This window comes from Chaetodon trifascialis, chromosome 9 (genome assembly GCF_039877785.1).
Source record: "Chaetodon trifascialis isolate fChaTrf1 chromosome 9, fChaTrf1.hap1, whole genome shotgun sequence".
In the NCBI taxonomy this organism is placed as follows: domain Eukaryota; kingdom Metazoa; phylum Chordata; class Actinopteri; order Chaetodontiformes; family Chaetodontidae; genus Chaetodon; species Chaetodon trifascialis.
This window is the reverse complement of record NC_092064.1, coordinates 7,684,722-7,698,567: the sequence shown is the minus strand read 5'-3', so window position 1 is coordinate 7,698,567 and position 13,846 is coordinate 7,684,722. Positions and strand designations below refer to the sequence as shown.

At 42.7% G+C, this 13,846-nt stretch overlaps 1 protein-coding gene across 1 annotated transcript; it reads right to left on the bottom strand.

Moving 5' to 3' along the window:
* Positions 1–1,570: 1,570 nt before the first annotated feature.
* On the bottom strand, positions 1,571–13,352 carry meis3 (myeloid ecotropic viral integration site 3). The gene is made up of 13 exons (XM_070970235.1): positions 12,977–13,352; positions 12,502–12,603; positions 8,080–8,219; positions 7,576–7,750; positions 7,445–7,495; positions 7,293–7,343; positions 6,270–6,419; positions 5,964–6,072; positions 5,154–5,299; positions 4,356–4,432; positions 3,350–3,408; positions 3,123–3,209; positions 1,571–2,881 (listed from the first exon to the last, which is right to left on the bottom strand). The coding sequence occupies exons 2-13, from the start codon at positions 12,511–12,513 to the stop codon at positions 2,682–2,684; spliced, it is 1,257 nt and encodes a 418-aa protein (XP_070826336.1). The 5' UTR covers positions 12,514–12,603; positions 12,977–13,352; the 3' UTR covers positions 1,571–2,681.
* Positions 13,353–13,846: the final 494 nt, after the last annotated feature.

The window sequence follows — 13,846 nt, the reverse complement described above, 5'->3', positions numbered from 1 at the left end:
TGCCCACCACTGCTGTGTTTCAGAAGAATTCCAAAATTGCAAAAATGAGCAACATTATCAATAATAATTGACAGTTTCTTACCCCAACTTCATACTAAATGTGATACAGTATAAACTACATACTAATCTTCATCACAGAGCCTTACTCGTAACCAAAAGTTGAAGATTTCCATACACAAAGTTATGCTCAGGTGCATTATCATTAGCTGTAAACAGGCAGGTTTAACAGTCTCCTTGAAGAGCAAAGACTTTCTTGTTCTGAGGCTCACATCATCTCTTTAAATAACCAAGGGGGTACCACAAGCTAATGTACCTGCTCCATTATTACTTACATCAATATAACAATATCATAGTTCTACTCTATTTCTTCTCTACTACAACAACTGCATAATATCTATTTTTATGCAGATGATACACTCTTGTTTGCACATGCTCAATCCTGTCTTTAATACTTTTCATCAGACATCTCTGCGTAACCTCAAACTTGAACTGAATGCTGATAGAAGAAAATGTGTTTTAATCCAATCATACTGTGTATCTTCCTGCATACACATAATGATACTGCTTTCAAGTTGTTCAGTCTAGTAAATATGTGGGAACTTGGTTAGATTGCAGTCTTACTTTTAAACAAAAATAATAATGGGTTTCTTAAAATCTCAACCATTGTACAATCAACTACTGTACTTGAACACAGAGATATTCTGCTCTTTCATGCTGCTCATTTCGCCTTAAAGAACTTGATGTATTTTTCACTGTGGCAAGTATTTCATTATAGGAGATAAATATCTTACTTATCACTGTGTATTATAGGAAAGATTTGACTGGTCCTCACCCGCAGCAAGATGAGAACTGCCAGTAAGGCTATCGTTTTAGTTTATACAGTAATTGTCCTCTACTGCAGCTGCTTCAGTATATCACATCGCTTCTCAGTTCATCACTCTTGATACCCCATGAATACTGAATTTGGACTGCCTTCCAAAACTTTGAACCATATTTTGTAAAGTGTCATTTATGATGGCCTCTAATTTTATGATTAGAAAAAAAGTCGGTGTGTTTATAGAAAGGGGATTTTTTTTTTTGTGGCATACTTTATTACGGAAGACAACGTTCTTTGTCTGCAATGTTAATGCTATGTAAGTCATAGTACTTGTATGTGCATGACACAATGAAGGGCACAAACCAACCAAAAATCTAACCAAAAATGCAATTTTTGCAATTTGTGTATAATTTTTTAATTAATCTGTTTCTGTATTAACAGGAAATGATAAAAAAGAACTGCACCAGTCTCTGATCAAACATGTTTTTTCGAATGCAGCGGCCTTATGTAATTTGTTTGTGCAGTTTTGGCAACAGCACTCTCAACAATGAAGTTAATTCTGCACTCTGATAATTTTGAGTATTATTTTAGTTCATAAAACCTGCCTAAAAATATAAGGTCGTATAAAAATGGGACACACTCCAAACTAATGACTGTCGCTGTTGTCAGAAACTGTCACCTCCTGCACCAGAGCGAAAAAACTGGCCACAGGTGGAATCAGACAACACACACAAACACATGACCAGTGACAAATCTTACAAAAAAACATTTTAATACTTTAACTGTATTTCCCATCATCATTCAGAAATGTTTCATCAGTCCGAGCAGAGTGGAGAGGGAGCCGAAATGTTTCAAGAGTCCTTTGGCTGCAGCTCCCCTCACACACCGCTGTGACAGACAAAAAAATGTACTAGAAATGCTTACAGAAGATTGTGTGTGTGCATGTGTGTACAGAAATGGCTTTCAGTGTAGTGTGTGTTGCTTTGTGTGTGTGTGTATGCTGTGTGTCTGCGTGTGTATAGGAAAGATCCTAAGGAAACGGACACCTGTTGGCATCTTAAGGAGGTCAGTGGTACGAGAGCGAGGCAGACTGGAAATCATTCATAGTGTTTAGCTTCATGCTGAGGAAGAGCACTAATATTTCAACAAGCTCACGTGAAGCTGCATCCGCCTGGAGTGGCACACATAAATATAAAAATAGAATAAGAAAAACTTAAATCAGCTTTAAATAAAGAGTGTGTGAAAGTGTGTGTGTGTATCTTTGACAGTCAACATGTGGAGGAAGACAGGGAGTCATGACGAAGGCGCGTTCACAGGATCAAGTCCCTTCCAGTAACGTCCATGTGCCGTTGCAACATCTGGGGATAAATATTCATCTGTCCTTCAGATCTGATCGACCGTCCTCCTGTGATTCAGCAGGCATGATGGGAAGTGTAGTTTAAAGCATGTGTCTCACCCACAGGACACAGTGGAGACATTTGGAGAGGAGGAAGCACTTCTACTCTGAAAGAGGTATGGCTTAAACCTGTGGGTCCAGACTGTGTGTATGTCAGTGTAATGTTTATGTCTACTTGTACGTGTGTGTGTGTGTGTGTGTGTGTGTGTGTGTGTGTGTGTGTGTGTGTGTGTGTGTGTATGTTAGCGAGTGGAACAGCTACATTGAGGTCAGTGTCTTTCAGTGGGGAATGTAAACTTCGGAGCAATGTGTCTCTTTTCTTTAAATAGTGTTCTGTATGCGTCATTACACATACACAGCAGCACACACACACACACACACACACACACATCTCACTGCACACACTCACATACACACATTCATATATCAATTTGCCTTCACACACACAGAACTCAACTACCCCGACAACTAGTGTGCATGTATGTCCAGTCCCTGGGCGAGGAGCGGCTCTGCCGGGTGTGCGTGTGGTGGTGGGTGGAGCAGCATGGCCGGGTGGGGGTGTGGGCCTGGGTAGGGGTGGAGGGAAGATCCTGGGTGGGGAGGGTAGCCTGGTTGGGACAATAGAGCGCCAGGGTAGTCACCCTGCAGAGAAGACATGCCCTGGAGACCTGGAGGGGAAACATGGAGAAAGGTTTAGATTTTCAATGTAGCTAAAGTGGGATTAGGCTTTGGCTCTACTGAAATGGGTAAATACTGAGCAGACACAATGTACAGAATTAAAATAATCTGCCTTTCAGCGCAGCAAAGCATCCTCATTCACAGTATCTCACAAAACAATATTCAAGTGTAGAATAAACAGTGGACAAGACTTTGTTTTTCTTGTGCATATTTCCCTACAGGCGACTGTACCTGCTGTTCGAAGCCCAAGGTGGGCCTGTCCATCAATACCATAGCCCCCAAGAGCTGCTCCCTCTGGGCTGTAGGGGCCACCCTGACCTGCGAGAGGACACACACCATCAGACACAAATATACAACAACACACACACACACACACACACACACACACACACACACACACTCATCTAAACACAGAGTTGTTTTCCCAGTGACCAACGAGCTGACGTATAAACACCAACCTGAGCGATTCGACTGGTCGATCATCGGCTGCACTATTCTCCTCCTGGCATTGATGAACCTGCACAGGAAGAGAGACGTAAAGAGAGAGTGCGATCAGAGAGAGAGAGAGAGAGAGAGAGAGAGAGAGAGGGAGAGGGAGAGAGAGAGAGAGATGGTGAGACCGCCTGTTAACGAAGAAAATGGTTGACCGGGAGACTATTAACCTTTTCCATTTTACAACCACTTAACCCTTTCAGAGGGCAGAGTAAATCAACGTTAGGGCAGAGCAGGTATTGATCGGCCTGGTATAATTGATTGATCTGCATTGATCGGGTCACTCTGTGTGTGTGCTGCAGCACAGGCTACAAATAAAAACATACAAGTTATCAGCTTACAAAATCTATTTTTTGACATCTAACACACACCAATATTTTGGTTTGTATGTGTTTCTGTATCAGTATCTGAGGTGCAGAAATTTTACATTACAAAAGAACTATTTGATCAGCAACATGGAAATGTTGTGTGTGAGAGAGTGTTTTGCCTGTGTAGACACGTGTGCCTGTAGAGTGAATAGGGAATTTGGTGCAGTAAACCATCTGATTATTGGATATTGATTTGCTATTTTGTCTTATGGACATAGGGCAAATAGATTTTTACTGCACTGCAGCTTAAGGAAAAAATGCTTAGCAGGACATTTCTTCCCCTGTTACAAGCTTCTCTCTAATAAACTAGATTATGGTCTTCTCTAAAAGTCTTGTAAATGTGCTACCTTTAATTTAATTGACATTTATTTGTACAAAGTGTGCCCAATAAAGAGATACCAAGCCAAAAAAAGCGACTTAAGTGAGATGTAAATGGAGATGCTGTTCATTTCTTCAGCAAACGATCATGCCAATATGCCATTGACGTGGCACCGGCCATGTTGTTAAATTGAAAGTTGACGCTCTGCATTTAAACACGACAGTTTAACTGATTATTGATAAGCCACAGGTCTAGAATTAGTGTATCGACTGAGAGTGCACTGACCAGTTGTTGACCTGTAAGATGGTCAGTCCTGTGTCCTGTGATAGCTGCTTCTTCTGCTCCTCCGACGGGTACGGGTGCTGGGAGAGGACGTAGAGCGGGGGTTAAAGAAATCCATACATACCAGGCTTAGGTATCTTTTCTTTGTGAGTAAATGTGGCTCAACAAGAGAATAACCTCGAACTGGTGTCACAATAATCTACGATGAAGTAATTTACAGTATGTGAGAGAAATCACAGTGTGAATACTGATGGCCTTCCATCTGTATTCACATCTGTACTCACATTTTCAACCTCAGAAACCCCTCAGTCTCTGTATTTCACACACACACACACACACACACACACACACACACACACACACACACACACACACACACACACACACACACACACACACACACACACACACGCATACAAACTGCAATAATTGGAGTGAAGCAACATTTGACCTGCCTCATTTAGCCGCTAATTACCTCACCAACAATTACTCACTCCATTTCTATCGCTTCCACAGTTATTGAATAGCATATTCGCATAATCACTTAATCCCCTGATTTTTCATTTAATTTAATTGACCTCTATTATACACTCAGCTCCCCTCTCTGTCTGTTCTTGCTGGTGACGTTTTGCCACACACTAAATCCTCCCTGTCAGTAATTATTCTCTCGTGCAGCTATACACAATCTGTCCTTGTCCTGTTACAGCTCTGCAGGATGATTTTAATTTGTGTCCAAAGTCAATATTTTAATGTGTAATAATCTAACTCTGATGTGATAAGGACGTGAAAAAGCTTTCTCACCGACAGATGCTGGAAGAGCCACGCTCTCATGATGTTTGTGGCCACTTTGGGGAAGATCCCTCTCTTCTTGTTGTTCCTCCTATCTCTGTCGGACTCGTCCTCCTCTCCTGTGCTAGGGGAGGCCATTGCTCCGTCCAGACCATCGCCTGCAGGGACGCACATGTTATATCTCAGGGACTGTGTGAGTGTCTATTAGGTACAACTGATGCAAGCTCACAATGATGTCTTTGCAGATATGTTGTCCTACTGTAACACTTTCACAATTTTATTTGACTATTTTTGGAGCAAAAAAGTAACAACACTTGCAGAATTTGATCAAATAATTGATCATAAAAATCTAAATATTTGGTCATATAATTTACCACATGTGCATGCAGACTAACTCTAATAGTAACGGTAATTACTGCATTCTCTCATATACATCAATTCACATATAACCCTAACAATGACCAATTCTGTTGCAAATAAGTCAACACTGTATCATATCCACAAAATCCATATTAATAATAATGATTAACTTTTTGGTTTTCAAGACTTCCCAGAATTGTCTTTCTCTCGTTCCATGTGTAACTTTTTGTTTTTTTTTCCTTTGTGCACAGCATTGTGGTCTCAAAAATGAGTTAGTGTCTGTGTTATAATATGCTATGCATGAATGGCAAGTTGAATGGATGTTGCTTAATGCAGATGTGGCTATTGTACACATGCACACCCTTGTTTCCCTGCATGCATCTTTGCTGTGCAGCGCAGTGTTTCGTCACACATGCAATATTTTCACTGTGTGTGTGTGTGTGTGTGTGTGTGTGTATGTACCTGTGTCACTACAGTTGTCTGCTGTGCTGAGTGAAGGCAGGCCACAGGTGCCTGGTGTTCCCAGAGGAGTAGTGGCACATTCATCTGGCTCCCGTAACCACGATGCATTCTGCAGGGACAGACAGAGAGACAGAGAGGAGGTTGGAGGATGGGAAACGGGGCATTCCCATCGGGGAAGAGAACAAGGAGTCATGAAACACATGGTCATTATTCAGACATGCAGAGGATGCAGCTGGACGGGTGAATGGTGGAGCCTGTCCTGCAGCTTTACTGTTTGCCATTCGGTGCTTTGGCAGTTCATCTCACCTGCTCTGACAGACTGGAGCAGGATCCAGTGAAGTCCTCCATGTCAGACTTGGAGCCGCCCTCCCGGTCATCCAGGATGAGGTCTGTGGGCATTTTGCCCTTCAGACAGGTGATGTAGCGATGGCAGAAGTTATCACACAGGTCATGCACCTTCGGAAACAGATGTGCATTTATCAGTGCATACTGTTAACACCACTTCCTGATCAGTTCCCAAAAATGTCACAGCAGTGCTGTAAACATTAAAAGTATTAATGTAAGGTCAAAGGATTCGCCAAACTAAAATCACCAGAGTAACCGCTGACTGCTGCTCACTATATTCTTGCTGTAGCTATCTTTGGCTGTAGCTACTAGCTGTCATTAGCTAGTTAGCTCAGTTAGCCATGCAGGGGGATTGTTGGTGTTTACACAGCAGTGGAAACAGGCTCAGCATCCTCCCGGTGAACACCGCCAGACTGGGACTGAACACAGCCTCAGAGAGCAAAAGAAACCAGTTTGGCAGCAGGGAATACAGTGCTGAGGAGATTTACAGCAGCTCCCAGCAGGGCTCTGTCTCCAGGAGCCGTGAACCAGGAGAGGAGAGAGGGAGTTTTGTTTTTCAGGTCGTTTTTTAACATTTCAGACTAAGGTTCTGGCCACCTTTAAAGGAGAGGTTCATATTTTTCAAGCCTCTCTGAAAACAACATACTCATGTCCATTTCTATACTGAGGCAGTTTTTGCTTGCTGTAATCCTTCATCCTCTTCATACTGGTCATTATAAGGAAAAAAGTTGTGAACCTTTCCTTCAATGTTTTTCACATGTTGATCAAATTTTCATTTCCATGTTTCCAAATTAAAATACAGATTCTCTTAAACCTTCTCAACATAACTGGTTTGGAAACTCTTCGACAAATGCATAGCTTTAATCATAAATATTTGATTAAGATGACAGATTCTTTCATTTTTATGAAGAAGAACATGTGACAATAGTGCTGTTTAGCAATTGACCAAAAAGTGTTAAAAACAAAAAAACAACCACCACCAACCTTCTCTAATTCCAGTAGATGAAAGCGAAGAACCTGTATGGCCTGGATCATCTGTTGAGGGGAGAATGTGGATTACTTATCAACGCATATCCCACAATGCACGTGTGAAAAACCGTCTTCATATTTTAGTGTGATTTCAGTGCGAATCATACCAAGTTATCCAGCTCAGGATTGGAAGAAAATATGGGCTTCTCCGAGCGGATCTGCAAAAACAAACAAACAAATGATTACAAATCTGTCCTTGTTGTCTGCTGTCTGATTGGCTCGCCTGGCTGTCGCTCACCTGCTTAGCAAACGCGGCGATGTCGTCATTGAAGGACTCAGAGGAGCAGACGTCGCTGTGATTGGTCATGCTGGGGAGGTGGGAGGTGGCCGAGAGGGAGGCAGAGTCTCGAGGAGAGCAGGTGGCGAGCTCGCACTTTTCGAACACTAAGGCCAGCAGTGGGAACAGTGGGTGACTGCACACACACACACACACACACACACACACACACACACACACACACACACACACACACATATATGCGGTTAACATACTATACATAAACACAGTAACAGTTGACATAGTGTACACACGATACATTCACAGAAGGTGTCACAAGAAACTTAATAGCACAGTATTTATGAAACAGACAGCTGTAAATACTTCACATGTATTTTCATATTCAGTGGACAAATATATACTGTATGTTAATCTGCTAAAGGTGTCAATGTAATTTCAACTATTTTCTACATAAATCATTGTTTTCAACACATCTAAGGTTTCAGACACACACATCATGCTTACCCATAGATCTGGTCTTTGTGGTGTTTGAGGGAGTCGGGGATGGTGGGCCCATACTGTGGGGGAGGAAATGGCCTGACATCGTCCCCGTACCCCCCCACCGACATGCCCTCCGACCCTGAGTAGTGCACCAGCTCTTCATACTGAAACACAATTAGATGGAAAGACAGAAAACATGAGACACATTCAGCATCTGCGCCTGTCCTACATCAAATCATATTGTGATTGTATTACGTGGCTGAGCTGTCAGGGGGCTTCAGTGACACAGCTTACTGGACTCTCACTTAGGAGCTCTGCTGCTGTGCTTTTCTATCTGCTGATCCGCCGAGCAGATTTTGTGCTGCCGTTGAACATTTGAATTTAATGTTTTATGTGTTTTGTGTGTGTGTGCCTGTGGATGTGTGTTTTAAGGCTGCAACTAACATTTATTTTCAGAACTGGTCAGTCTGACCGTTATTTTCTTGATGAATTGTTTGGTGTATAAAATGTAGTAGTATAAATAGCAACAGTACAAAAGCAGTTTCCCACAGCTCAAGTTGGCACGTTGGCTGTTTGTTTTGGGTGACCAATAGTCACAAAACATATTAACTATTCAGTTAACTATGAACCAGCAAATATTCACATTGGAGAAGCTGGAGAGAGTGAATATCTGACATTATTTGCTTAGAAAATAATTTAAATGATCATCAGAACTGCTGATACATTATTTCAACTCTCACATTCATACATATACATGCATACAGTAAATGCATATGTATTTGTAAATTTTAGTGACAGTAAAGTTGTAATGTCTCAATCTTTGCGATAAATCTTTTCAATAAAACTCAACAGTCAGAGAAGCAAAAAGCTCTTTTTACTCAAACATAGACAATATAATGTGGCCATACAGTACTCCCAGGTTGTGTGTTTGTGTGTGTGCAGTTTTGTGTTGTACAATCGAGTCATATGTGTGCATTTACCCACATGCCGTCATAAGAAAACCTTGACCTTCTCTTTGTTTTAACTTCAGCTGAAGGACTACATGCTGCTGCACTTAGATAACCTCAAAAACACACTGCAAGTCAAGCTAAAAAAAAAAAAGCCAATTTTCTTGGCTCTCGAAAAGGAGGAGACGGGAAAAGAGGCAGATGAGATCCTTGGAGAAAGACAGTGAGCCTGTAGCTGCTAATATCATCTCCTCCCTCCTAAACTCAGACTAGACAGGAGCCGTGCTGAGACGTCTCTCACAACCTGCTGTGACAGCCTCACTGGGGCCCGTTCACACACACACACACACACACACACACACACACACACACACACACACTTTAACACAGAGAATCAGACACACATATGGCACGCTCACACACACACATGCACAGATACAGCCAGAGAGAAGTTGTACACATAGCATCATGAATATACATGTCTTGACTCCCTTGTTCGCCCCTCTCCTTCTCTGTGTTACAGAGCTAATTTGTGCTCCACTGCAGCTTCTGTCTCTGAGGCGACGTTGCTCAGGTCAGCAGATCTGCTTCTGTTTCTCTTTCTACTGGATTAAAGGGACTCCCGGCTCAGTCCCACAGGGGCACTGGGATCACAGACAGACAGCACCTGCTAGGTGGCCTGGCCCGGACACCTTTCACTTCTGTGTTATTTTAATCAAGCCATAAAAGTTATGATCTGCTTAGCCTAGTTTTTCTGGAGACTATTCCCCACGCTACAAGAGGTTGTGATTTACTACAGAAGTCTGTGGCTGGAGGTAACTGATATTAACAGATTTACAGCCATTAAAACTATATTTCTATTTATTTTCAACACTATTTTTAAGACTCCAAACAACTCACAGACACCTAAATTTGTGTCAAAATGTGTTCAGTTTGAACTGATTTTATTATTTGTGGAGTGCATAAATATCTAAATTCTAAGGGGTGAGACAGCAATGGTGAAACCCAACATAAAAGCAATTATTCTTATAAATGATCTCATATTAACCATTGGGAATCAAATAAAAAAGAAATTACATTATCCCTCTCTGTGTGCATGCACCGCGCAAACCAATGTGCAGGACCCCTGGAGGTCTCTGGACCCCACTTTTGGGAACCACTGTCCTAAACGGCTTATCAAATTGTTGTATTTCAGAGTCCCATATGGCCACCGGGATCACAGAAAGCACCTGCTCTGAGGCCCTGGCCCGGGACACCTTCTAGTTTTATGGAGGCTGGCTATTAACACAATCACCGCTATCGGATTGCGCGTCTCTCTTTACGCACGGCCCCTATCGGGTTTCTGTGCGTAAAGCTGATCAAAGCGTACAAGTCGAGATGACAAATTCCACGAATTTTCCCATTTTTAAAAGTCACGGAGCTGGTAAACAGGCTTCAGATGGCAGGACAACATTTTCATTACAAGATTTAATTGTCTTATTTCTACGGAGGCAGGAAAATAAAAGCAGGCCTAACAGTCGTGTTTGGCTGCTTCGGCTGGGAAGAGCAGACAAAATATGATGATATGCTGGAATAACATTATTTAGCTTTAAAGAACTGGATTTATGTTGGAGATGACCATAAAACTGTGTAAAATAAAAAGTAAAAATAAAAGAGGAAATTAGGTGCTCCGCTCCGTCTCATGTTTCAGCTCTTAACAGTCTAACTGAATTAATAAACCTCCTGTGTTATTAATAAGGAACGGCGGGTCCATTTAACTTTGTAAACATCAACCCTTCATTTTAATTTAATGGCTTTTAACTAAACCCAACCATTTTCTAGACTGACAAAACAGCAGAAAACTCGTCGTTTTCTCAGTGCGTCGATTTAGACAATGCAAGTGAAATACGAATTTGTTTCAGGACAGTTTTACCTCAAGAAATGATTTAACTATCCAAGCAAAGTCTTGATGAATTTAGACTGATTTTGTAGTTTTTTTTCTGCACTTAAATAAATAAGATTGAGAACAATAAAAAGTTGGAACAACTTTAACAACACAAGCAAAAGCTGATGTACAAAGTATTAAAAAAGTTACCTAAAGTTTACATTTTGGTTATGGCTACAGGCAGACGACCCTGCGTTTAAAGCAGATAAAACCAAACAAATCAGCTTGACCCTTTACAGATATGAGATCAAGTTCTGCCACAAAACAACTACAACTGATTTTTGTTTAAGTCTTAAAGGGTCCCGACCCGCATTAGTTCATCAATCTGCACACGATTTTCTTAACGTTTCGGCTGGTAGACTTAAGTTTATCACACAGTGTAATGTCAGTAGAACAGAACTGAACAACATGAAGTTGAATGAGCCAGTGAAATATAACATGCTTGCTTCTCTTTTGAACATGTTTGTATAACCTGACTGTACAAATGACCATTTATATGATCGTATTATCTAAGAAACAGCAGAAAGCTATTTGTGTGTATCCTTATTTAAATTTTGATTTGAAGCTGTTGGCACCGTTGTGTGTGTGTGTGTGTGTGTGTGTGTGTGTGTGTGTGTGTGTGTGTGTGTGTGTGTGTGTGTGTGTGTGTGTGTGTGTGTGTGTGTGTGTGTGTGTGTGTGTGTGGACCTTTCCTCTGCTCCTCAGCCCTCTCTTCCCTGCTGTTTCCATACAGCAGTGATTTCTGCCTAGCCCGCTGTACATCTCTAATTGCTCTCTTGCACTCAGAGGTCTCAGTCCGCCTGCTGCCCGTCAGCCTCTGCCTGTTTCTCCTCCTCCACCACCACCACCACCACCACCACCACCACCGTGCCTCTGAATCACTGTAGCAAAAAAACTGACCTACTTACCGACTAGAAGAGCTGCGTCTCCTCTCCTCTGCCTCTTAATGACCTACACTCTAACACTTATGTGCCATTCTAACGCCTGGCTGGCATTGCACAACAATAAATCCATATTATTTTACGGAGAGGGTTAAATATTGCATCCAAAGCAACAGCTCCTCACGAAGACTGCTGACAGCTACATTGCAAGTTATCCATAAAGTCCACTGAACTGCATTTCACCTTATGGATTATGACTGCTGTTTTAAAAGTTGTTTCTCATTGTTTCTTTGCACCAACATAAAGTGTTCAGAAACAACGATTTATGGCATGTAAGGAACATTTCTAAATAGTTTTTTCCGGGTCAAATACGGGACTTCACAGTGGCTGTGATGCTTCTGCTGGCATGCTTTTCCTGTTGTTTTTTCCTATTCGTTGAGCCCATGCCAGCAAAGTCCACTAGTCTGTTTCCAGTGGGCCCTCTGTTTTGTATGGCTGCTAAAAAGGACCTGAGACCCAGCAGTACAAAGAGGATTCCCACCCATATGCTCCCATACTGATGTCTAATTACCTCCTCTCATCGGTGATGTAAAATCTGTTATCGCGCCAGGCTCTGGTCATCTGGTCTAAAACCGTTCTCCTTAATAACAGCAACAACAACAATAATAACAATAATAACAATCAGCCGACCTACCCTCTTCTCCATGCGACTCGACAGCCAGACCTACACCGGAGACGATGATGCGCTGCTCGGCTAGTCCAGCGAGCTTTGCTCCCTTCCTCTGTCTCTGGGGTCCTGGAAATAAAAGTAATATTTTTTAGAAGTGTATATACTCAATAGCACTGAGGTTATAAACACGATTATCACCATGCAAAAACAGCCTGTAGGATTCAACAAAAACACAAGGCTGTGGATCGAAAGCAGCCAAGACCTGCTCCCTCTGTCTGTTTACCAAGAGCCCATCGCGTCTTCTATTAGCCCTCAACATTATGATGGGACTGGAGGTTTTATGGACGGTCATATCCTTCTATGTGCTGCTGCCGATGTAATCTTAGTGCTTTATAATACACTTAGCGGTAATAAAGCCCGCAGCCTATTAAATGCTATTAGCTGAAGATGTTGAGTTATAGCTACGCAAGGCTCCAGTAAATGGTGTAAAATGTCCCACCGAGACGTAAATATTCGCCGTTTCCAGTCCTGTTCGGGCCGTGTCCGGTGTAGTCCAGAAACCCGGTGAGAGGGAGCAGCGGCTTACTGCAGCGCCTCGCCTCCGCCTGGTGCGCCTCTCGCTCCGGCTCGCAGCCGTCGGGATGCTCGGTGCTGTGGGAAGACGGATAGAAAGCGTCCCTTCCTTTTTGGCTCCTTGTGCTCGCTGTCCGCGCAGCGTACGGCGACAGTCTGGAAAATGTCACGGCTGGGAATGAGCGATGGTGTTTTCAGGCTCGGGAGGAAAGGAGAAGGAGGAGGAGAGGAGAGGAGAGGAGGAGGAGGAGTGGTGATGGTGGTGGTGTGCGGCGTGCGGGGTGGTTTCGGAGGGTCAAAACGCGACGGGGTCTCTTGGCCCCCCTCCCTCCTCCTCCTCTTTTACTCCTCCTCCTCCTTATCACACACACAAAACGCCAGAGAAGAAGAAGACCCCCCTCGATCGTTTATCAAGGCTCTCCTCCGGGCTGATATCGCCCCTCCATCATCCCTCCATCCTCTCCGCCTTTCTCCCTATCCGGGCTGCAGCTGCGTTATAATCGTCTCGGGATAACTCGAGAGAAGAATCGTGATAACTGTCCCACTCTGTGCGTGATGGCGCATGTTTAACAGAGCGCACTGAACTCGGAACAATCAATTAAGGTGATAAGAATGAGAATATTAAACAACATATATTTCTTTCTGGCAGTGCAGTTTGCCTCAAAAGTGCGATGGTATGCAACGCATTGGAAACATGCGTCAGCATGAGAAAATAAAATCTAAAGCCATGCAAAAGCTGTTTTACGCGCAGGGGGGTTCATTTGAGCGTAATTGTAGCAGAAATAAAGCGTTTTAA